Source organism: Anolis carolinensis, chromosome 3 (genome assembly GCF_035594765.1).
Source record: "Anolis carolinensis isolate JA03-04 chromosome 3, rAnoCar3.1.pri, whole genome shotgun sequence".
NCBI classification, from domain to species: Eukaryota; Metazoa; Chordata; class Lepidosauria; order Squamata; family Dactyloidae; genus Anolis; species Anolis carolinensis.
In genome coordinates, this window is record NC_085843.1 from 190,249,242 (window position 1) to 190,275,047 (window position 25,806).

Genomic DNA, 25,806 nt, shown 5'->3' on the forward strand with positions numbered 1-25,806 from the left:
TTGCACTGCCTCAAAGGCTTGGTCCCACAGGTAGGTCTTTACCATCTTTCTAAAGGACAGGAGGGAGGGGGCTGATCTAATCTTGCCAGGGAGGGAGTTCCATAGCTGAGTGGCAATAACTGAGAAGGCCCTGTCTCTCGTCCCTGCCAATCATGCCTGTGACGGTGGCGGGACCGAGAGCAGGGCCTCCCTGGGAGATCTTAATCTCCGCGGTGGTTCATAAAGGGATAGATTGGCTACATGTGCCAACCCACCATGGTGGGGTTTTTTGTTGCAAAAAAACTTTTCTTTCCAAAATAAATCTCAAATGTTTATGCAAGGCATTTTCCCCAACATTAAAAACTTATTAACATTTCCCACTGAAACATTGTTTTAGGGACATTTCTACATAGTTTGTCCCCTTGGACCAATTTAGGCTCAGAAGAGAATTTGGGTTGTTTTTTTTTTAAAGGAAATGACTTCTGCTTATATCCTTTTGTCATAAAAAGTATTTCCAGGACCTGAAATATCTTAGCATTGCCTCAAAACATGCTGAAAATATGACTGCTTCAATGTGTTTGGGGGATATTTTTGAAAAGGTTTTATGGGAATGGTGCACGTAGAGAGCTGCAAGTCTTTCAGGTCTTCTGGGAAGTTAATGTGCCCACGCCCACTTTTCTATAGTTGCTCAATCTGGTATAAAACTATAAAATAGGCGAGACAAACATGCAGAATACCCAGAAGGCTAATACAAATTGAAACACACACACACACACCCAGTCTGATTTGTTCTGTCTAATTTTTGTATAGAATACATAACAACTATTAGGAGTGTGTGGCATAACCTGTGTCCCTTTCACTCAAACCAAACTGCGGCAATATACCAATAAAGCAGTGGTTCTCAACCTGGGGTTCCCTTATGTTTTTGGCCTACAATTCCCAGAAATCCCAGCCAGTTTACCAGCTGTTATGATTTCTGGGAGTTGAAGGCCAAAAACATCTAGGGGCCCCAGGTTGAGAACCACTGCTCTAAAGAACATCCATTGGTGGATGCAAAAGGGGGATTTAAAACCACAATTTCTCCCTAAGAATCAGTTTCTGCATAGAGATAGAGGGCCACTTAGAATACTTTCTGACGGCAGCAAGCTGCTGTAAGGCAACAAGGGAAGGAAGATCTAGGAGTGACTTAATCCCAGTAATTATTAGCCAGGTAAGAAAAGAAATCCGAGAAAACTGGTACAAAAGTTTCTATTTTTCAGGATGTAACACTGTGTTGTTGGCAAAACGTAGGGAGTTTAAAGTGATCATCATACACCTGAGAAATAAATGCATTAGGAATGCCCAGGGAAGGTTTTGATTAGGAAGGAATGAAGAACATTGCTGCCAACAAACAACTCACAGCTTGTTAAAATATGAGAAGCAAAAGACATGCTGATTCTGAAAGGTTTTGAGGATAACACAGAAGACACTAAGATCAAGGAAGAGAATAAAAAAGTTAGATGTAAGGAATCCAAAAGAGAGAAGAAATAAGGGAATCATACATGATTAGCTTGGTGGCAAGCAGGATTTTTTTTAAAAAAAACCATTGCCATTGTGGACTATTGCAGTAAGACGAAGGGCCCTTTGCAGTTATACAAGGGGGAAATTTCCATTTTGTATGCTCTCTACAGCTGAGAATTTTTTCCATCCTCTTAAATCTATTCAGGCTCTGAATTCAAACACTTATTTGTCTTGTTCAACCGGGTTGGAAGGGGGCAGGAGGTGGTTATTTTTCCAGTCATCCTTTCTCTCTTGCTCTTTTGTTTTTTGCCAAGCATTCTGGCATCATGTATGAGATTCTGGCAGAACAGCAAAGTTTAAAACCCCTGGGCTGGCTATTTCTAATTAGGAGAGGGGGAAATAAAAAACAAAATGTTTTTGTTGGTGTTATCACCATTTCAGAATGACAGGTAGCAAAATGAATAACTGCTCAGATTTAACTACAAGTTATAATCCGTGATAAACTAAAACTGATACTTGCCAATGTCAATGGATTAGGATTTTGGAGAAAATGATAGTCTTAAAGGCTCTTTAAGTTTAGTTTCATTACAAGACACACATACAACACCACTGCTTAGCAGAACAATACTACTGGTGAGTCTAAGGTGAAAGGTACAGTGCTTCTTATAACAAAATCAAGCCCTCTACAAGTATGCCATATTCTAGTGGATCCAGATGGAAAAATTGTTTTTGTTAAGGGGAGTATGGGACATAAAAAGTTCATGGTGGGTCATGTTATTTGCCTAACTAAAATCATTTTTAGTTTATTTGCTAGACAAGTTGATGTCATTCTCGGAGGGATTCATTCTGCTAGGAGACCCCAATATATGATGTCCAATTAAACAGGGCCCCACTAAAAGGAAACATACAAAGCTACACTCTATGAGATTTGTTAATATTTACTTCAGTTGTTTTGCATGATGTATTGACTATTTTAAAGAAAGAAAAATTCAGACCATATATTTTGAATGTGGGGACAATCATTCTCATTTAAAGAGCAATCCAAAAACATGCTCATAAAAACTTAATTCCATCAATTAAACCTGAAACAGTTAAGCTTTTGACATCCCTAAATGAAATATGTCAGGAATTTAGTAATTACTATCAGCGTTATACAGTTCAGAACACAATGCAGATGTATCCCTGAATTAATTTCTTAGCACTTTAAAAATCAAGCCCATTCACAAATTGTACAACTCTGAACTGAACATCACAGATGGAGAAATCAAAATGTTAGTTTACTTAAAACTAGGCAAATCGTCAAAACAGATGGCTTTACAACAGGGTTCTACAAAACATAATTCAAAATATTAACAATTATTGAAATTAACTGACAATATTTTACAAGGAGGCAAAACTCCTGGGAGCTGGAGAGATGCTGTAATCAAAGGCATTCCTAAACCTCACAGTGATCTAAATTTGATAGCGCGTTACTTCCAAATACACTTTTAAATCAGGTATTACAGATTCTCATGTCAATATTCACCAATTATATCAACTGCTTTGCTAAAAATATGTATACACCATCGAACAGATTTCATGCCGAATAGGTAGCTCTGAGTTGCAATGCTTCAAGTGAATAATAATATCCATTATTTGTTATTCTGGGCAATGGGGCCACCATCTTCTTCTTAAACACATATAAAGTGTTTGACAAGGCAGAATGGTCATGGTAAAGTTTCCCCTTGACATTAAGTCTAGTTGAATCCAACTCTGTGGGCTGGTGCCCATTTCCATTTCTAAGCCGAAGGGCCGGCTTTGTCCATAGATGCCTCCTAGGTCATATGGCTGGCATGACCGCATGGAGTGGCATTACCCTCCCGCCAAAGTGGTACCAATTCATCTACTCGCATTTGCATGTTTTTGAACTGCTAGGTTGGCAGAAGCTGGGGCTAACAACAGGAGCTCACCCTGTCCCGTGGATTCAAACCGCTGACCTTCCAGTCAGCAAGTTCTGCAGCTTAGTGGTTTAACCCGCTACGCCACCACAGCCCCATGGTCACTTTATTACAAAAAATAAATTTTGGAATTCCTTTTTAAAAACGTATTTGTAATAATTCAAAGGCCTGTGTTTATGTCAACTGCATGGATTCTAAGGCATTTCACCAGGCAGAAATGCCCCCCATTGCCCCTCTTATTTGCCCCTCTTATTTGCTCTGGCTTGGGAGCCACCAGCTGAATGTATCAGGTTGTCCCCATTGAAGAAAGAATATGGTTTAATGTTAAAGAGAACTGAACCTTTACACAGATGATTTGCTACATATTTTCTGCAAAATCACAACACCGCAAGAGATGAGCTCAAATTGACTTTAGGTTTTTTACTCCAACCACAGAGTTTAATATATTTCAGACCATCCTACCACATCTCCTGGAGAGAGTTTAAAGAGATGGCAAAGGTTATGAAGCTGTCAGTAGCAGGTGTTCTCTGAGCATTATCCTGACATAGAAAAAAATTGCTTGTCAGATTAAGCAAGTTTTACAATTAATTAGAAATGGTAATCCAGTTCATTGGAATAATATGGAAGGAGGGAAAACATTTTTGAATCATAAACTGCACTGAAGGAAAAATACTCAACCCTCAACCCCAAGAAATCATATCCTTAGTTATAAACCCATATAGCAGAGAGACAATATTATGCTGGAGAAAATGAGGGGTGTTGATTTTTCCTCTGATCTCATCTTAAGTTATATCTTCTCATGGGATGAGGTCAGACCTTAAAAGACTACAGATTGTTTATCAGTCAGACATTTATTTAATGTATCAGAAATTAAACCATTGTGTTATTGAAAAGGAAAATATGCAATACTCAAATAATTTGGCTAGATTTGACTGAAATATATAGTGAAAGATTGGGTCAAACTGCAGGGGCCTCCAAGCCAACTATCAGAATTTGAGTTAATTTGTACTATTCCCTAACTGGCAACAAGGAGCCTGATTTCTAAAATGAACAGGTTATTAGTTAAAGAATTTTAAAAAGTATAAATCCAACTAAGATTCTTAAGAACAGATCTAAATTTAATTACTCTAAATTATATTTGTTTAAAATTGTGGAATAATCCACCATTTTTTTTTTCATTTCTGCAAATATGAGGGAAGATGCTTATAAAATTATGTATAAATTGCACTAGCTTTCAAAATATCCCCTATTATGGAAATATGTTTAATCAATTTGCCAAGGTGGTGGTCCAGGGAACAAGGTACACTAGTTTACCTGCATCTAGATTGCTTAAAAGTGAAGGCAGTTTAAATATCGGGAATGGACTGAGATAAATGAACTGAGTGTTTTGGCAGAATAAAAATTACAATATCATAGTTACTAATTTTGTTGTTATTGCTATAATAACTTCAATGATTCTATGTTTGAGAATCATGGCACACTGTCTAACCCTAAATTTTAAAAAAATGAGACTGACTGGAATATGTAAAAACAACTATAATATACATTATTACACTTTGACAAGCTATGTGAAAACACAAAAAATAATAAATCCAGATTCTTTATCTCTATTGAACTTAAGAAAGTTACGTTTTATTTTTCTTTTAACTGATTATACAACAGTAACACACAGGTAAGACATTGAATGTTGTTAGTTTCGCCACGTGTACTCCCACGTGAGTCCCAAACAGAAACTTTACCTTGACAAGCTGCAAAATGAAAAAGAATTGCAAAAGTTAGAAACTGAAAGAATAAAATTAGGTGAGAGGGGAGCTTACCTTTCGTTTCAGAACACTGAGCTTTTCGACTACTCCATCAAGAAGACTAACCACAGAATCCACTGCTGGACAACTGCTCAGTGTTTTCTCTAACTCTGCCACCACCATTGTAACGTGGCTCGTCTCTCGATCAATGTTTTTCTGAGCAGCTCGGAACCGTTTATTCAGTGTTTCATATGGTACCTTTAAAAATAAGGAAAAACACCTTCCTTAGCTTAGATTTTTATAGTAAGATTTTATACTTATTTCATCATACCTGTGGTCTACCTTGCCAATACATTTTCATTCAGTGATGAAAATGTATTAGAGCAGGATACATTTATTCACTTAAAATCTTGATATACCACTTTCACAGAAGTAGATTTCAGAATGATTTACAATAGAAAGGTTTCTGTATTTGTTTACTGAAATCTAATCAGCAAAGACAATTCCAAATTATATATATGCATGTACTTGTCCTGACCTTTTCCCTGATTTTCCCCAGACTATCAATTTGTCTACATGAAAAATAGTCAAAATCAGAATGAAGCTTGATGCTATAGTGAAAGCACTGGCAAAAACTTCTTCTACTTACTCATATCATGAACTGAAAGTTTTGATACAAAGCATACAAATGTGTTACATTAGCTGGATTTTTGAAGAATAGTTCTATTGATTTCAATGCTCTTTTGTCTTTTTGAGAGTCATGATAATATAAGATAATATAAATAAATCATGCTCTTCTGATGCATCTACTAATATGCATTATAAAAAAAACCTAAAATATCCACAAATGCACCAAAATAAATTTAACAAATACGGGGTACAAGGTAGATTACATAATCTGCAGTCTGAAAAAGAGCATGGTTAGCTCTTCTTCCCTCTTAAGTGCTGAGTGAACACATGATAGGGTTAGAAAAATAGAGAAATGTTGAGCAAAATGTGTAAAAGAGAGATTCAGACGACTCCTCACAAGCCCGTCAAATGCTCCAAGGGCAATAGCACAACAGTCCTAAGATTCACTAAAGAGAAGACCCAGATTAGGCACTACATGCCAATACATATTCAACTGACAAAACATGCTACACTAGAGCCCTTTTCCAAACATGGCATAAACATCACAATAAGCATGAATAATCAAACCTTGTATGCATTTACATTCTGTTGCCAGGACAGAATATCCCTCAACCTTTTTCCAGGTATTACTAGATAAAACCTTACAAATTTGACATCCTCCTAGTCTTTTCCATGTAGGTGGCCCTCCATCATTTTTAAATCTACAAATCCACAAGCCCCAGTGAGCAGGCCCAGTTGTCAGGAATTATGGGAGGGCACCATGCTGCAAAAGGCTGTGTGTTATCCATTTCTACTTCAATGTTACCCCCTCAGTAGTTGTTATCCGATATGTAAAACTGCATAATCTACAAAGACATATAGATGTGAAGCCTAAAGCCAGAACAATTAGAAGAAGGGGGAAAATAATTGTGCCTTGGGTCCCAGGTAGATACACATGCACCTCTAGATCATGTATTAAGTAAAACTGTCCTAAAAAACATTTTCCTTAAGTTAAAAAGCAGCTAAGTGATGTGCAAGGATTCCCACATCATAGAATAAATATTTGGACATTCAAGGATTTTGAAAACAAAAAATAATTAACAGGTTTGATATTTGTACTGGTTGCAACAAATTCAGTGGGTACATATGAGCGGGCCTTCTCTTTAGCAGCTTCTCAACTATGGATCTCTCCAACAAAGAAGTCAGGCTTGCTCCAGCTCTTTTAAGCTTCTGACAGGCAGCCAAAACATGGCAAGACTTCAAACTGCTGTTTGAATTGTTTCAAAACTGGATTCTAGAACTATTTTCTGAGCATTTTAACACATCTTTAAATTGCTATTATCTTTGTACTGTTTTAATCCACCAAAGAGCTCAGGTCAAAATAACAATGCCCCTGTCACCACCTCTTAATCCTAATCTTCTGAAGAGCTTTATGGCCAAATAAGTACTGAAATTTTAGTTTTCTCAGTTCAAGCCTGACACTATACTTAGCAGAGAGTGGTCTTCCCAACCAGTAGCTAGCTTATTTTATCCATCTGGAAATTCACACTGTTACAGTTTTTAAAAACATAAAAATGTCTCGCTTTTCCTCTTACAAGAAATGATGCAAAGCAGTGTTTAAATGTTTTTAAATTATAAAAAATAGTTAAAACACAACATCTAATATAAATGCCAGACCAAACAAAAAATGTCAGAAATGAGGTAAGAAATCTAAGTCTGCTATACTTTATAGTTTGCCATTCAGATTAATGGGTTTTGCAACTGTATGAAGCTATGGTTTAGTTTCAGCACAATGGCAATTACAATCCTCACAGCCATGCTTAGTTTCCCTGAAAAACTGTGAATGTTCTACTGTTTATTTCTGGGAACTCTGCCATGGAGCTTCTTTGGAATGCAGTACAGATATGTTACTTTTCAAACTTACTGAAAAACATTCCTTACAGAACTTATTCAGCAGAACAGCATGGCAGGGATGAAAAACCGAGGCAGTTGCTTCATCAATTGCTCTTTTCAACTATCATAATCATTTAAAAGCCAATCAATAGAAGAGAAAATAAGGTTCCTAAAAGCATAAAACATTGTTTATTACACATTATTCACCATCTTTTTTGGTTTTGTTCAAAATAAAACTTCCTTGCTCTTGAGATTTCCTCTCTTACTTTCTCACTCCAAGAGGGAAATTCTCACAAGAACCACAAATTTGGAGGACAGCAGTTTAATAAAGACAGTAAGTTAAATTCAGCAAAAGAATTAAATGCTTACTTAAAAAGAAATGTTTCGCATATCAGTGAAGCATGGACAGGAAGATAACCCAGCCGCCAAGCCAGGGCTAGGAATTGCACATATGGAAGCTGACACAATACTGGGTTACATTTTTAAGCTATTTGTTCCAGTCCAAACCTACATGTTTCCTGGTGGTATGGAAACTTACTAAATAATGAGCAGCTCAGTTCTGACTGAAACTAAATAAAAGGACTCTAATGCATACAACTCTGGGAGTAAGTCAAACTGACACCTAATTTCCAAGGTTGGTTTTGTTTTTTAAAAAAAGGTTTTAACTGGATTATGAAATTTTAAGTTATTTTCAAATTTAAAATGATTTTGAATCAAATTTCAACTTTTTCTTATATCTATTAGTTTTCGAAAAAGACTTATGCCAATTTGGATTACTACAAAACATGTAATTTTTGTAATTAACCTGGAAGCCATTTTCTGGTATTTTAGACAATTAAAATTAGTCTCGCTTATCCAACATAAACGGGCCGGCAGAATGTTGGCTAAGCAAAAATGTTGGATAATAAGGAGGGATTAAGGAAAAGCCTATTAAATGTCAAATTACGTTATGGTTTTACAAATTAAGCATCAAAACATGTTTTACAACAAATCGACAGAAAAAGCAGTTCAATACACGGTAACATTATATAGTAATTACTGTATTTATGAATTTAGCACCAAAACATCGCAATGTATTAAAACACTGACTACAAAGACATTGACTACTAAAAGGCATACTGCGTTGGATAATACAGAACGTTGGATAAGCGAAGGTTGGATAAGTGAGACTTTACTGTACATATAACATAGTAATTCTGTGAATGCGTACTGAGATAGAAATCCAATTGTATCCATGTTTAACTCCACATATAACATATCATTGATTATATTCCATACATATTTTAACAGCAGCTTATAGAGATGGATGTTAACCTTATTTATCCATAGTTGATGTACATGAAATGTATACTATTGGTATTCCTTTTTCCCTCTGTTCAAGTGAAAAAGGCAGTTAATAAAGAGCTTAGGAAAGTCGACATAGCTATCTAGATATATCATAAATGAAAGAGACTCATTTTTGAACTGAAAATTAAAAAATAAACCAGACTAGCAGCATTAACAGTAATGTACTTCTATTAAAATGATTAAAGAGAATATTGCTCACTACTGATTTAAATAAATGACAGAGTACACGGATTCAATTTAACTGAAGTCAAATTTACACTGCCTACTCCTACAGGAAAAGGAAGCACAAAATCCACAAACGGGCAACCACTTTATTGGGACCAACTATAATTCCACATTAGTATGCAGGGTTTTTTTTTTAAATAAGCTGTCGGAATTTAAATACCATCTAAAGACCTATCTCTTCCTGCAGACCTACCCAGACAGTTTTTAAACATAATTTTAAACATGTGTCCTTTGTTTAATCTTGGTTTTGTGTATTTTAATACATATCTTAAAGACATACATTTTAATATGGATCTTTTATAGAAATGCATTTCAATATGTGTATTTGTGATATTTTTACAATGTTTATGTGCTTTCATTATTTTGTAATCCATCTCAAGCTACGAGGAGAGGTGGGTAAGAAATAAATGATCATCATCATATATATGCTCCGAAGACATTAGAATCAAACATCCAACTTACAACTGACTCATAGTTAAGAACAGGGGTGAGTCAAGAAGAAGTGAAAAAAAAACTACCTCTAGAAAGGGAAATTAATTCCTGAAAGAGATATCATGCGGAAAACGTCTCTCCACTGAAGCTTTAGCACCAATTCTTGTTTCCACACCAATTATCACAGGGACAGAAGGTGAGGTGAAATCTTCTGAACAGGGGGACAGACAGCAAAACAAACACCATCAAGGTGTTAACCCCTATGATATCTAAAGCTTTATATATATCTATATATATATATCCATCTAGCTATCTATAAGTGTGTGTGTGGCTGGAGTTACACTTTAAAAATGCACCTGTTCTGACTTACATACAAATTCAACTTAAGAACAAATCTACAGCACCTATCTTGTTTGTAACTTGGGGATTGCCTGTAATAGTACATTTGATTGTATTTGTAACTCAATTTCACTCTGTTTATTTCAGTCCATGTGTTAGCCACCCAGAAAAACTCTATAAGCTCCAAAATAGCCAGCTCTCACTACCCTTGAGCAGTCCTATTCAGAGTTACACAAAACATAATCTAGAGAATTGGTGTACAGGAAGTAATTATTACAGATTCATTCCCATCCCAAATAAAACAGGCTTGGCAGAAAGGAGAGGTTTTGCATGAATGCCATCTCCACATTTTGGAAGTATATAAAAACTCTATCTTTTCTTTAATTTTCATACCAGATTTACCATGGTGAAAGTTCAGACACACGGATGCATTTCTATTTTTATTTATCACTAATCACCAAATGATAGCAATCTGACATATTGCATTATCTGGCATATTACAGTACTCTTACTCTTCACTTGTTCCACTCAATGCTCTGGAGTATAATGAAGCTGTGCAGCTCATATATTGGCTTTCTGGAACATAGTGCAGCAAGCCACCATTGCATATCACTACAGAATCCTAAAACATTCCTATTTTGATATTTATGAACATACTAGAACACATGTTATCAAAAGATTAACAGTAAAGACATAAATCTTGTATCTGTTTAAGAATGGGCTTCATTCAGGAAAAATGCCTAAAATACTTCAAGTACTTTAATTGCCATTATACAAACTTCAAAAAAATACATTACTTTCTGCTACATTACACTGAAGTTACTAAGACTGGGGAGGTCACTACTCCCAATTTCTTTCTTCTTTTTTTGCACATTGATTGCATGGCATTATTGCTTATTTTTATTATGTTTTTTTTTCTATCCAGTGCCATGGTAAGCTGCTTGATTTTATATTGATGCTTGATTATTTTCTCATGTTCATTATGCACCTGGAAGCCATTTTGATATTTTTAGACAACTGAAATTAAATACGTATAACACAATAATTCTGTGTATGCTGAGAAAGAAATCCAATTGTATCCATGTGTAACTCCACATATATCATATCATAACATAAGTAATAAAACATGAAAATACAGAAATAGCAGCCATGAAACCAATAAAATCCACAGATCTTCCATTTAGAAATTCAACAGTTGTTACTCAGGAATAAATGAGACTGTAATTCTATATAAGGTCCCTGTAAACATTCCCCTATTATTGAATTTTTGATTAAACATACATGGCTGCATTTTAAATGTCCAAAATAAATAAAAGCAGCAAAGAAGATAGGCTAAAAAGGAGATATTTTTAAAAGTAGTAATTCAAACAATAATGGAGGAAAACTAAATGGATTGCTTAGTTGATGTATCAGGAGCCCCCAGATGGCGTAGTGGACTAAGTGACTTGAAGGTTGGGTTGCTGACCTGAAAGCTGCCCGGTTCGAATCCCACCTGGGGAGAGTGTGGATGAGCTCCCTCTATCAACTCCAGCTCCATGCGGGGACATGAGAGAAGCCTCCCACAAGGATGGTAAAAACATCAAAACATCCGGGCGTCCCCTGGGCAACGTCCTTGCAGACGGCCAATTCTCTCACTCCAGAAGCAACTTCAGTTGCTCCTGACACGAAAAAAAAAAAGTTGATGTATCCAACACTGCAAGAATTTGAAACAATTTCATAATCCTGATACTTAATACTAGTTGCCTTGATTGAAACTCTAAATGAAGAAGTCAGTATTTTGGAGAAGTGCAAAACACACAGCAATATGTGCGTCTTTAAAACAGATGGCAGGACCAACAACTGCTAACCTTATCCTACTTTTAAGCAACAACAGTGACAACCAAACTCTTAAACGCATACCATATTTCTTGAAATTCTTTTCTTGTAGTAGAAAAAGCTCAAAAAGCTAATAGTATCAAGACATATCTTCACATTGCTATGGCTACATCTTTTAATGAAAAATAAAGGGAAAATAGAGTTTTAGTAATACAAGAAGTTCAAGGGAAAAGAGTTGTTTATTTTTGCTATTGACTTGAGCAGTTTCTAAATAGAAATACATAAAGGAAAAGATTTGTTCACATGCAAATCATGGTGGCATTATTTCTAGTTCAATCACAGGCCTTCTATGGTGAATCACCATGGTTGCACTGGGCAAGTCATGTGCACACCAAAATATTTTGATATAATCACTAGCCATATAACTACACAATAAGTAGACCTGCACCATAGCAATGTTGTCATGTGCTTCCAAGTCAGCTCTGATTTAAGGTGACCCTGTCCTAGTTCCCTTAGCAAGATTTTTTTTTCAGAGGAAGTTTGAAGAGAATGTGACCGGCTTCTTCAAAATTTGAATCAGGAAATTTGAACTTGCTCAAGATTTTCAGGTGGGTTTTCATAGTAGACCAGAGATTTGAATCTTGGTCTCCCAGAGTACTAGCCCAACACATCAATTATCATTGCCATTAAAAGTTTGTACTTTATTCATACAGTCGGCTCTCTCTTTAATCTAATAATATAATAAGTCATTCCTCTCTGCTTCAAATCAATTTAGTTCAGAAGAGTTTGCTCTAGATCAGTGTTTATCAAACTGTGCTCCTCCAGCTTCCAGAAATCCCAACTATTTTAACAGCTGTTAGGAATTGTGGGAGCGGAAGTCCAAAACATCTGGAGAAGCACAGTTTGAGAAAGACTCCTCTAGATTGTCTTTGGATTCTCTTTCTGTACACAGTAACATGCAGAACTCTCTTTTGAAGGATTCATATTACATTAAATACTTGTGCACAAATCAACCTCATATGTAAGTAGAGGGCAGGTTTTGAAGTCAAATTGAAGGTAAAACTTTGGGGGCATATAACAAATTTGATATCCTTTAAAAGGTATGCACGAAATATACTTTAAAAGAGCTAAAGAAGAAAGGAACTGTTTATTTGAAGGTTAACATTGGAGTATGTGTAAATTGCATTATTAATTCTAAAAGTTCCTACATCTTCACAAATATGGACAAGAAAAGGAACATAAATGAAGAAAAAGAATAAGAACAAGGGAAGCAATCCACTCTCTATTAGAGCATCAGTGCAAGAGGCAGTAGCAAGATGTCCTCCCATCCCATTATCGCTCCTTGCCAAAACAGAAGAAAAGGCAATCCTCTCCTACCTGACCTTCTCTTTCAATCTTAGTGGCATTTATCAGCAACCTGGAAGGGCCTGAGCAAGGTGATTTACTTGCCATTTTAGACACTTGAGGTGCAGGGGAGTGATGGTAGATACATATTAATAATGTCCTCTTGCATAAGCTTCTGTGTAGACTGTAATGGCAATTTTAATAGGGTCTTACAGATTTTTAAAAATGGCTGCTATCACTGCGATCCACCTCAAGTTCCCAAAATGGCAGACATGGAAAATTCTTCCATATTACTGAGCACTTTTCAGACCAAAAGGCAAGGAAGGAGGGGAGACTGCTTTTCTCTTTAGTTTGAACAAGAGAGGGGTAAGGAGGTGGGAGTGCATCTAGCATTGACCAGTGTACATGTTGACCCAAGATTTGGGGAGTAATTTTTTATCTTTAATTAAGTATATCTATCTATTTTTAAGTATTGATGGTAAATAGTTTTTAACACTTTAAAAAAAATGCAGAAAATATGCCCACACCCTTCTCCTCTGCGGCTTTCATTATACATACATTGGGACTTTAAGTTATACCAACGATCACCTCCCTATACAGATACTCCTTTTCTGTGCAATGTGCTTTTAATTCCCTGTGTTCATGAGTAGATTTTCCAATTTTCTAGGTCCATTCCAATCTCGTTTCCAGCATCTGTTAAAACTGAAAAAGGTGATTGCATAACAATGCACATTCTCCTGGATCTTACTTCAATACCATCAGTGACAGTCTCTGTCTGGCCCAACTATGTGTGGTTGGTTGCTGAGGTAGGTTCCATTCACACATAGATTCTGCATTCTAGAAAGTAATGCTGAAATACTACTGGTCCATAGCATTCATAGTATGGGGTTTCAAAGAGCCCTTTCCTGTTCTCCATGCAGTTCTTTGTCACCATAAACATGGGCTGCAGTATCTTCAATCTGCTATTGAAATAAGATCTTCTTTTCATCAAACTCGAATGATGCTAAGAAAATGCTGAATAGATACCTGGGATGAACAAATCAGGACAGTGTGGTCAAAGATGGATCCGATTTGCAGCTCTGGGATACTGTAAAATCCAGACTGATCTCTAGAGGTCCAAAGCACTAGAAAAGACCACTGTTTAATGCACCAGTCTGCATTAAACGGTGGCCTAGGGGATAAAAGCCTTGTGACTTGAAGATTGGGTTGCTGATCTGAAGGCTGCCAGGTTCGAATCCCACCCGGGGAGAGCGCGGATGAGCTCCCTCTATCAGCTCCAGCTCCATGCGGGGACATGACAGAAGCCTCCCACAAGGATGGTAAAACATCAAAAACATCCGGGTGTCCCCTCGGCAACGTCCTTGCAGACGGCCAATTCTCTCACTCCAGAAGCAACTCCGGTTGCTCCTGACACGAAAAAAAAATGCACCAGTGTAACCCAATGAGTAGATAGTGTGGCCTCAGATGCATCGCATGGAAACATCCTCTCCAGACTGTTTAATAACAACAACAACAATAATAATACTTGACTTGTATTCTGCCCTATCTCCCCAAGATGACTAAGGGTGGTTTCCAACAAAAGTAACAAAATGGCAAACATTCAATGATTTAAACAAACAAATGATAACTCAAATCAAAACAGTGGATAGAAAACCTCAAAATAAACTTATAAAACTAAATAAATAATTAAACTTAAATAATCTAATATAACCCAACATATAACAATTTCCACAGGCTGAAGTAGGTGTCCAAAATCTAGGTGAGGATATATATAAAGATGTACTAGTCTTCCTCCTCTCCATATGCTAAGGTGCATAATGAATTTTTAAAAGCTTTTCAAAGGAGACGAGGGTGGGGGCTGTTATTTCTTTAGGGAGGAAATTCCAGAGGAGGGGGGATCACAGAGAAGGTCCCTTCTCTTGTCCCCACCAACCGTGCTTGAGGCGGGGGTGGGACCGAGAAGAGGGCCTCCCCCGTCGACTGCAATGCTCGAGCTGGTTTGTATATGGAGATGCTACTTTTCAAATAGTCTGGGTCCAAACCGTTTAGGGCTTCATAGGTATAACCAGCACTTTGTATTTAGCCCAGAAGCAGACGGGCAGACAATGGAATTGCTGCAACATGGGAGTGGTTCTCTCCCTGTACGGCACTCCAGTTAGTAACTTGGCTGATGATCTTTGGACCATTTGCAGCTTCCGTACTATCTTCAAAGGCAGCCCCACCTAGAGAGCGTTGCAGTAGTACAAACGAGATGTGACTAAGTCATCGACTACCATGGCTAGATCAGGCGACTCAAGGTATGGGCGCAGCTGGTGCACAAGTTTTAATTGTGCAAAAGCGTTCCTGGCCACCGCCGACACCTGGGGTTCCAGGGTCAGTGATGAATCCAGGATCAAACCCAGGCTGCAAACCTGTGTTTTCAGGGGGGAGTGTGACCCAATCCAACACAGGCTTTAACCTCACACCCTGATCCCCCCCCCCAAAAACTGACCAGGAGCACCTCTATTTTGTCTGGATTTAATTTCAACATATTAGCCCTCATCCAGTCTATTACTGATAACAAGCACTGGTTTAGGGGTTAGGCGGAATCTGTGGTATTAGGTGGAAAGAAATAATAGAGTTGGGTGTCGTCAGCGTAAATTTGACACCGAACTCCAAAACTCCGGATCATCTTTCCCAACCATTTCATGTAAATGTTAAACAGCACGGGGGACAAAATTGAACCCTGTGGAACCCCACAAGTCACCAGCCAGGGAATTGAACAGGTGTCCCCCAGCATCACCATCTGGGTACGGTTCTCCAGGAAGGACTGGAGCCTCTGTAAAACAGTGCCTTCCAGTCCCATCTCGGAGAGACGACCCAGAAGGATACTATGATCAATGGTATTGAAAGCTGCCAAGAGATCTAGGAGAACTTGCAGGGACACACTCCCCATCTAGCTCTCTTCGTAAATCATCTACCAAGGTGACCAAAGCCGTCTCTGTCCCATAGCCAGGCCTGAAACCAGCCTGAAATTGATCCAGATAATTGGTTTCATCCAAAGGCCCTTCCACACAGCCATATAATCCATAATATCAAGGCAGAAATCACACAATATCTGCTTTGAACTGGGTTATTTGAGTCCACACTGCCATATATCCCAGTTCAAAGCAGATGTGGGATTTTATTCAGCTGTGTGGAAGGGTCCCAAGAAACTTTGGAGTTGTGAGGCCACCACCTTCTCTAGAACAGTTGTGAGGCCAACACCTTCTCTTAAACGAGGCTGTCCTTCAAAACTCTTCAAAGTAAGGTTGGGATTTCTGTACCAATCATGTTACATCACTGCCTGTGTTTACTAGGGCTAGAAAGCTGTATGATTTCCATATGGGTGTAGAAACTCCAGCTATTACAGAATGTGACAGATGGTTTGCTTGCTTGGATTCTGAGCACTAAAAAGAGCTGCACTGACTCAAAAGTCTGTTTCCAGGACCAATTCAACAGGTTGTAACTGCTATGACTTTCAAGCCACAAACGGCTTCCCTAAAGAGTTTCAACATGCAGCTATCTGCATACTAAGCTGCCCTCACTGGACACCATGGTCAATCTTTCAACTATGGTATTGGCTTGTCTTTGTTCTGAATGTTGTAATATATGCATTTGAAGAGCATTATATATTATTTGCATATTTTACCCATGTTCTGCCCCATTCTGAGCCATAAGGAGAGGCAGGTAATATTTATTATGACCATCTAAAGATTGTGTGAAGAATAGACCCCTTTCTGTATGTGAGGGGAAGCATAGGAAAAGGTAAGGATGGGAATATTGGGGAATAGGTGGTTGGGAAGGGGAAGGGCAATAGGTAGATAGGGGGGGGGGGGGAGAACCCTATCCTAGGGGGGTAGGATAGGGGGGAGGGGTACATGACTTCCAGTCAGCCAGCTTCCATCTTCAAACATGTAGTTTCTTCCTTTCATCATCATTGAAGATATTCTTCCAGGGGTGACCAATTTGTTTCTCTCATAGGTCTTCCTGTAGTTTTTTTGATCAGGAATGTTAGTCTGTCCATGTTTTTAATATCCATTAGCTTCTCCAACCACAGTTCTTTTGAGAGTTTTTTTCCGTCCTTCCAGTTTCTTGCAACCACAAGCCTGGCGGCCGTTACCATGTATGTAAATAGTCTCTCCTTATTATTCTTCTCTTGCTCTATCGTCCTGTAAAATCTGTCACTTGTTTTCGAGATACACAAATTTGACATCATCCTTTTTTAACAGCTGAAGGCAGCTCTGAACTGCACTAAATGGTTAGTTTAGGCTTGATCTACACTGCCATATAGGTCCCATCTGCACTGGACTATATGGCAATGTAGCCTCATATAATCCAAATCAAAGAAGATCATGTGGATTATCTACTTTGATAATCTAGACGATATGATAGTGTAGAAGGGTTCAAAAATCTAATTTCTGAATCCAGAATACCTGCTTTGAACTGGATCATATGAGTCTATGCTGCTATATAATCCACTTCAAAACCAGTAATCTGGATTCAGAAACTGGATGATATGGTTGTGTAGATGGGGTCATAGATGAGGCCTTAGGCCCCACCTATGGCCAATCTATACTGCCATATAATAGAGATTATCAGACACTAGATAATCCACATTATCTGATTTGAATTGGATTATATGGGTAAAGGTTTTCCCCCGACATTAAATCTATCATGTCCAACTCTGGAGGTTGGTGCTCATCTCCATTTCTGAGCTGAAGAGCCAGCATTGTCCATAGACACCCCCAAAGTCATGTGGCCGGCACGACTGCATGGAGTACTGTTATCTTCCCACCAGAGCGGTATCTATTGATCTACTCACATTTGAATGTTTTCAAACTGCTAGGTTGTCAGAAGCTGGGGCTAGCAGTGGGAGCTCACCCCACTCCCCGGATTCAAACCGCCAACCTTCCGGTCAGCATCCCAGTGGTTTAACCCCTATGCTACCAGGGGGGCTCCTATATGGGTCTACACTGTCATATAATCCAGTTCAAAGCAGATAATCTGGATTTTGTATGGCAGTGTAGAAGGGACCTATATTGCTATATAACCCAGTTTTAGAATGCCATTGAACTGCATTATATAGCTGTGTAGATTTATATAATCTACAATGCAGTTAATTCAATTCATTATTTCCAAGATCTAAGGTTTTCTCATTTGCCTCTTTTTAAAAAAATGTTTTTTTTTATAATGCTAAGCTTTTTAACATTAATTCATTTGGAATTAATTTATATAAATAAATCAAATGACCCATCAATGCAATACAGTGCAAGGCATGAGGCAAATAGGAATTCATTCCCATTAACGCTCCTAAATGGTTGCATGCTGCTAGTCGCTTCTGGTTGTGAGAAAATCAGCTGTCTACAAGGATGCTGCTCAGGGGACACCCGGATATGTTACAATCCTGTGGGGAGGCTTCTCTCATGTCCACAGATCACCTATTACAATGCAGTCTGAGGCCCCTTCTACATAGCTGAATAAAATCCCACATTATCTGCTTTGAACTGGACTATATGGCAGTGTGGACTCAGATAACCCAGTTCAAAGCAGATATTGTGGGGTTTTCTGCCATGATATTCTGGGTTACATGGCTGTGTGGAAGGGCCCTGAGCCTTGCCACATGCACGATGGAGGACTTTCATTGAGCAACACCAGAGCCACTGAGTTGTCAAAGGCTTTCATGGCCGGTATCACTGGTTTGTTATGCATTTTCCAGGCTGTATGGCCATGTCCCAGAAGCATTATCTCCTGACGTTTCGCCCACGTCTAGGGCAGGCATCCTCAGAGGTTGTGAAGTTTATAGATCTCACAACCTCCGAGGATGCCGGCCATAGATGTGGGCAAAACGTCAGGAGAGAATGCTTCTGGAACATGGCCATACAGTCTGGAAAACGCACAACAAACTAGAGGCACTCCCAAGTGGCCAGCTACTGGTCAAAGGACATTTAATATCATGGTAAGTTTTTTTTAACTTTGTGTTTTTAAACACATGACCAAGACTCGCTTAAAGGTAAAGGTTTCCCCTGACGTTAAGTCCAGTCGTGACCGACTCTGGGGGTTGGTACTCATCTCAATTTCTAAGCCGATGAGCCGGCGTTGTCCATAGACATCTCCAGGTCATGTGGCAGGCATGACTGCATGGAGCGCCGTTAATAAATAAATAAATGTAGTCCCAAATCACAAAGAGCGGTTTCCAAAATAAAAGCTCAGCGTTATGAAAGCAGGTGTTTGATGGAGAAGCGACGATTTAGGCCAGGCGCACCCCCTCCCTTCACTGCCACACAATAAAGGAATCTGAAAAGGGCCCGCCCCTGGCCTCCTCTCGCTGCCACTGGGCCACGAAATCCTCCCATATGGTCCCCTGGGAGAAGCCTCCTTTTTGTGGCCGCGGGAAAGGAGGGAGGGAAGAAATGGACCAAGCCCCGCCTGGGAGGAAGAAAAAGCGAGGCGGAAGTGGGCCTGCCCTCCCTCCCTCCCTCCCTCTCGGGAGCTGCCCTTGAAGGCAAGGGAGAGGAAAGAGAGGCCTGGCCCAGTGCAAGGAGCTAGGCCCAGGCGGCAGCCACCCACCTTGAGCGTGGGGTACTCCTGCACCTTCAAAGTCATTGAGAGCTGAGCCGCTGATTCCTGCACCGCCATCTTGGGCACTGGGCGCTGAGGAGGACGCCGCAGCAGCACGGCCACCGCCTTCCTCCTCCTCCTCTTCTTCCCTCAGCGGCTCCCCAACGCCGCCGCCGCCACCCTCCTCCCTTCCTGCCTGCCTCTTCCCCAAAAGCGAAAAGACGCTCTCTGTACAGGCCCCGCGCTGCACTGTGGGTAACAGAGCGCTAGCGCTTCCTTATCCTCAGTCTCCTGACAGGCAGCGCTTCGGTCAAATAAAGGCTTCTCTTTCCGCCCCGCCCCCCTGCACCTCCAGTCCGAGTGGTTGGCCAGGAATGGGCGGTCGCGAGGCAGGCAACCAATCACAGCGCTCTTCTTAGATCTCTTCCCGACCCGGACTCTCTTTTCTTTTATGAGGTACTAGGATATTCTGTGCTGGCGTATTCCCCACCTTTGAGATGGTTTGGAACGATAGCGTTGATTGGAAGAGAGGCGAGGGGCCGGGCGGGGCTTAGCGAACAGGGCACGCCCCCTCCAGCCAGGCAAATATAATTGGCACGGCCCGGTGTCAAAAGTTGTCAACGTGCCTTGGGCCAATCGAAAGCGGATGCCCGGCGGGTGGGCGGGACTTAAAAACCGAAGGCAGGAGGCGGGAGTTTTAATTTGTTGTCGAAGGTTTTCGTGGCCGGAATCGCCCGGTGGCGCAGTCGGGTAAACCCTTGTACCGGCAGAACTGCTGACCTGAAGGTTGGGGTTGCTGACCTGAAGGTTGCCGGTTCGAATCCAGCTCGAGGAGAATGTGGATGAGCTCCCTCTATCAGCTCCAGCTCCATGTGGGGACATGAGAGAAGCCTCCCACAGGGATGGTGAAAACATCAAAACATCCGGGCGTCCATGCAGACGGGCAATTCTCTCACACCAGAAGCGACTTGCAGATTCTCAAGTTGCTCCTGACACGAAAAAAAAAAACCTGAGTTGCTGTGAGTTTTCCGGGCTGTATGGCCATGTTACAGAAGCATTCTCTTCGGACCTATCGCCCAGATCTATGGTAGGCATCCTCAGACGTTGGGAATGGGAGGTCTGTTGGAAACTAGGGAAGGGAGGTTTATATATCTGTGGAAGGTCAACAGAGAAGAGTGGCAGAAAGAACTGTCTGAGGCAGGTGTGAATGTTGCAGTTTATCACCTTGATCAGCCTTCAATGGCCTTGATTGTTTCATGCCTGGAATTCCCCTGTCTTCTGAGTGTTGTTCTTTATTTACTGTCTTGATTTTAGAGTTTTTAAAATACTGGTAGATATTCATAGACTATTCATAGTCATGTTCATAGTTTCCTCCTTTCTGTTGAAATTGTCTGCCTGCTTCTTGTGGATTTCAATGGCTTCTCTGTGTAGCCTGACATGGTGGTTGTGAGAGTCGTCCAACATTTTTGTGTTCTCAAATAATATGCTGTGTCAAGGTTGGTTCATCAAGTGCTCTGCTGTAGCTGACTTTTCTGGTTGAGTTAGTCTGCAGTGCCTTTCATGTTTCTTAATTTGAGCCTGGGCAATACTGTGTTTGGTGGTCCCTATGTAGATTTGTCCACAGCTGCATGGTACATGGTAGACTCCTGCAGAGGGGAGAGGATCCCTCTTGTCCTTTGCTGAACGTAGTATTTGTTGGATTTTCTTAGTGAGGTTTCTTAGTTTTAATTTGCTTTTTGCAGCAGGACTGAAAATGGAAGCGTGCTTAGAGCTGTCTTTGAGGGGGAAGTGCCTCCTTTGCTGGCAAATCAGTTCCCCTCTCCTTTACTGGCATTAGGCTCTTATTTGTTTACAAGTATGTTTCTGTAAAGGGCTTTGCTTTCAGCCAAACAGGGCTGTTCTGTGCCTTCAAGGAGGCTTACTTCTAGTGATTGCGTCATGGGGTTTCCTTGCCACACTGCCTTCATCTGAGGCTGAGAGTGTGTGACTAGTCTAAGGACACCCAGGAGGTTTCCATGGCTCAGCAGGGATCTGAACCTTGGGGCGTCGAATCAAATATTAGGCAGCTTTGTGTTAGGCCCCTTTTACACAGCCATATAAAATCTACATTATCGGCTTTAAACTGAATTATATAGCAGTGTTGACTATAAAATAATCCAGTTCAAATCAGATAATGTGGATTTTCTGCTTTGATAACCTAGATTACCTGGCAGTGTAAAAGGGGCCTTGGTTTTAATCTCTATCTTCTAACACTTTCTTAGGGTCCTTCCATACAGCCCTATATCCCAGAATATCAAAGCAGAAAATCCCACATTATCTGCTTTAAACTGAAATATATGGCAGTGTGGACTCAGGTAATACAGTTCAAAGCAGGCATTTTTTATTCTCTCGGCTCTTGTTTATTTTCTCCTCAAATTGCTTACATTCGAGCTGGTCCTTACAGGAACTACTGCTGAATTGTAAGTACAGTATTCATTTCAGGGGTTGCTGCTTTCTATTCCTCCCTCCCAAATACGCTCCTTTTTTGTCTGCTGCCTAGTTTGGATTGTCAGCTTGTGGCCAGAGACAGTCTTGTTTTGTGGGCTGTATTTAAGCCACTGTTTAATCATTTGTGCGTCAGTAGTATAGAATTACTTAAATAAACTTGATAGAAAAATATGCAGATGTGTTTATGGTCTTTCGGCTGAGGAATGGTCTTGTCTTATGCCTTTGCTCTTCAAATGATATATATTTGATGCATTGTGTGAATGAATGTTATAGGATGCATCTGCCCATAATATGATCCGAGGAACTTCTTTCAAGTACAAAGGCTTGAGATCAAGCAGTTGTGTTGTGGCTCACATGTCAGTGAAATTGTTACATCTGCTTTGCCTTTAGTCTGAAATTTAAAGAACCATATTTTGGGGGTGCAGTTCAGCACCTTGGAGAGCTCTTTGGGGCTTCCGAGAAACACCTGGAATGGATTCATTGCTCCACTGTCAGGGACCACACCTGTCAACACTAAATTAGTTACCTTTTGCAATTTACTGTGTGAGAGAGAGGCCATGTAGTAATTGGAAGCCCAGTGGCCATGAAGCAAAGGGATCTGTTAGAGATTTGTTAGTTGCTAGGGAAACCAACAATGCTTTGGTCAGATCTCACCTGGAATCACACTGCCCAATTCTGGGCACCACAATTTAAGAGAGATATTGACAAGCTGGAACATGTCCATAGGAGAGTGACTAAAACGATCAAAGGTCTGGATACCATATCCTATGAGGAGCATCTTAAAGAGTTGAGCATTTTTAGCCTGCAGAAGAGAAGGCTGAGAGGAGACATGATAGCAATGTTTAAATATTTGAAGGGTGTCATAAGGAAGAGAGAGCAGGCTTGTTTTCTACTACCCTTAAAAGTAGAACTAGGAGCAATGGGTTCAAATTACAGGAAAGGAAATTCCACTTTCACATTAGGAAGAACTTTCTGACCATAAGAGCTGTTCAACAGTGGAACTCTCTGCCTTGGAGTGTGGTGGAAGCTTCTTCTTTGGAGGCTTTTAAACATAGGCTATATGGTCATCTGTTGGGGGTACTTTGTTTTTTTCCTGCAGGGGGTTGGACTGGATGGCCCATGTGGACTCTTCCAACTCTATGCTTCAATTGATTGTATGTCCAAAAGACTAGTCACAGTATAGTTCCCAGGGTTCAGGAAGCAGGGTGGAGTCTCCAAGCTAGCTCAGTGTCTCATTCAATGGGTGGGAGACCAGCAAGGGAGTAGTATCTGCTGCCTGACTTATTTAGGCAGCTGTTCCTTCAGAGCTGACATCACAGCACCTAAGCTTCAAATGCACCAAATCCCGCCCCAAATACTCTTGTAGTGCTGCTGTCTCAGAGGGAAGCCATGACATTACCACTTAGAAGCATGTTTTATGATAAAAAGCTGCCATCTACCCAGTTCCTGTGTGCCAATTGATGAGAATATGTCTTAACTTGCTTTTTACAAGCTTTTCACTTTTAAAGTTTCTTTAAATTTTCCTTAAATCCAAGTTGTTGTCCAGTAGTGAGGTAAATAACATTTTGATCTTCCTTTGGGCCTTGTTAACTTTAAAGTTTATGGATTCTGTATTTCCTTTCCAGACAAAGAACTGTGAGAAATAGAAAAGCGAGGCAAAATTCTGAATAAGTTTCTTAATCTGTAGAAGTACAATAAAATTGGGATCTTCAAGGAATATTAAAAAGATGCCAAGTCAGCACTGCAGTTCTAATTTAAAGATGCATTGAACTGATTGAGCACAGGTGTTTTCTCTCTGGCACAAGTGCCTTCCTGCCAACAGAGTGCAACTCTGACAGCTTACCTCTGATATCTGATAGAGCTGTTCTTCTGGCTAAGATTTCTAGATTTCAAAAAAGACACTAAAGGAAGGATGAGTTGTTGGAGGAGCTAATTCAAGCCAGATCCAAAACTTATCAAGCTCAAGGGCATAGCCAAATATCATTTCCGACTTATCACAACACAATGGCAAATATATTAGAGGGGTTTCTTGGCAAAATTTATTCATAGGGGACGTTCATTTTCCTTCATCTGAGGCTAATATAATATGATTTGCCCAATATGGAGAAGCTTGTTTTACACAAGGGAGGCTTCTAAGGTTGCTAAGTTTGATGTTTGTACACACACTTCCAATAGTATCTTACATGGTTGTCCCAGAAAAAGTAGCCAGGTAGTTGCAGCTCTACCTGACCAATTGTTATGGAACATCAAATTCTTCCTAGATCCACTGCTTGTTTCTCCCTCTTTTTGAACTCATTTTCCTCCCCGAACTGCTTGTTACTGCCACATCCTCTCACTGTTGCTGATTACTCTGTTCAGGACAACAGACTGGTGAGTGGCTTCTGTCCTTTCTGGCTTGGCTGGATCTCTTGTCTCCTCCTGATTCGCAGAAAAAGTTTTCTTATTTTTCCAGATTTCAGCTGGCGTTCTAACAAATTCTACAGTAGTGCGTTCCTGTAGCTTCTTACAGGCAAATAACTGAGACGGAATCCAGAGAATCCAGAGGCACAGTAGGTAGATAGATTCCAATTGTTCTGGAAGGTGATCGTAAATCTTTCCTGGATGGGTTGGCATACCCCCTCCAAAGAAGGCCTGTAGCTTCAGGATGCTTTTAGACCTGAATATGACTATGGGCATTCCATGGCCATGGATCTCAGGACAGCGTTGCCAGATTTCTTCTTCCCCATCATGACTTTTAGGTCCATTCTGCAGCTAAGAAGTGGTTCTGATAGAGCAGTGGTTCTCAACCTGTGGGTCCCCAAGTGTTTAGGCCTACAACTCTCAGAAATCCCAGCCAGTTTACCAGCTCTTCGGATTTCTGAGAGTTGAAGGCCAAAACATCTGGGGACCAACAGGTTGAGAACCACTGTGATAGAGAGATATGCAGGAGTTCACTTGGCTGTACAGGGTGTCAGTATAATGGGGCGAAAGGCAAGCATCGTAACTGTGGATTTCTTCTCCTTACTGACTTGCTGTTGTTTTGTTCTTCAGTTGAGTTCTCATCTTGACAATATAAAATGGGGTAGCGATGGAAAAATGTCTGTAATCTAAACCTAAATTTATAGACAGTACGTTCCTATTGAGTTTTTTGTAAACTAAAAATTGCACAAAGTTGTTCCAGACAGACAAACCCTAGATCCTTTTGTGCACTTTGAGGTTCAAAACATTTGAGTCTCTTGCTAGTACGGTGGCACCTTTGCTTTGTTTGGAGGCTTGTTTATCTTGTGCAGTTTTCTGTACATTCCTTCCTTACTGATCCGTGTGATTTCCGTGGCTGTTGCATAAGAGTGCCTCTCTATATACTTGCCAATTGTGTGTGTCTGTGTGTTTGTACCTTTTTGTACAACCATCCTGAAACTATTATAGCATGTGGCTCTCAGGAGCAACTGCAATAAAAACAACAAAGTCCATGTTATGATTGAGCCTCATGGCTCTGTTACTGGCAGACGTGGGCGTAAGACTCCTCGAGAGTCAGATACTCTCGAGGAGCGAGAAAGAAAGAGACTGCGAGATATCTTTGCAGCACCATCTGACGAAGA

At 40.1% G+C, this 25,806-nt stretch overlaps 1 protein-coding gene and 1 long non-coding RNA gene across 4 annotated transcripts in view; one reads left to right on the top strand and one right to left on the bottom strand.

Annotated features, from left to right (window-relative positions):
- Positions 1-20,110, bottom strand: part of maea (macrophage erythroblast attacher, E3 ubiquitin ligase) — a 36,129-nt gene extending 16,019 nt beyond the window's left edge. The window contains exons 1-2 of one of the 2 annotated variants that reach the window (XM_008120189.3): positions 20,091-20,110; positions 5,234-5,416 (exon numbers count right to left, since the gene is read on the bottom strand). In XM_008120189.3, the coding sequence (XP_008118396.1) occupies positions 5,234-5,341 (108 nt within the window). In that variant the 5' untranslated portion in view covers positions 5,342-5,416; positions 20,091-20,110. Of the gene's footprint in view, positions 1-5,233; positions 5,417-19,750; positions 20,045-20,090 lie in introns of those variants that run through there. The other variant, XM_003227061.4, reaches the window with a different exon arrangement.
- Positions 20,111-20,215: 105 nt separating this feature from the next.
- LOC134297708 (uncharacterized) overlaps positions 20,216-25,806 on the top strand; it is a 67,544-nt gene continuing 61,953 nt past the window's right edge. For both annotated transcript variants that reach the window (XR_010004552.1, XR_010004553.1), the window contains exon 1: positions 20,216-20,828. This is a non-coding gene — a long non-coding RNA (uncharacterized LOC134297708). The remainder of the gene's footprint in view (positions 20,829-25,806) is intronic.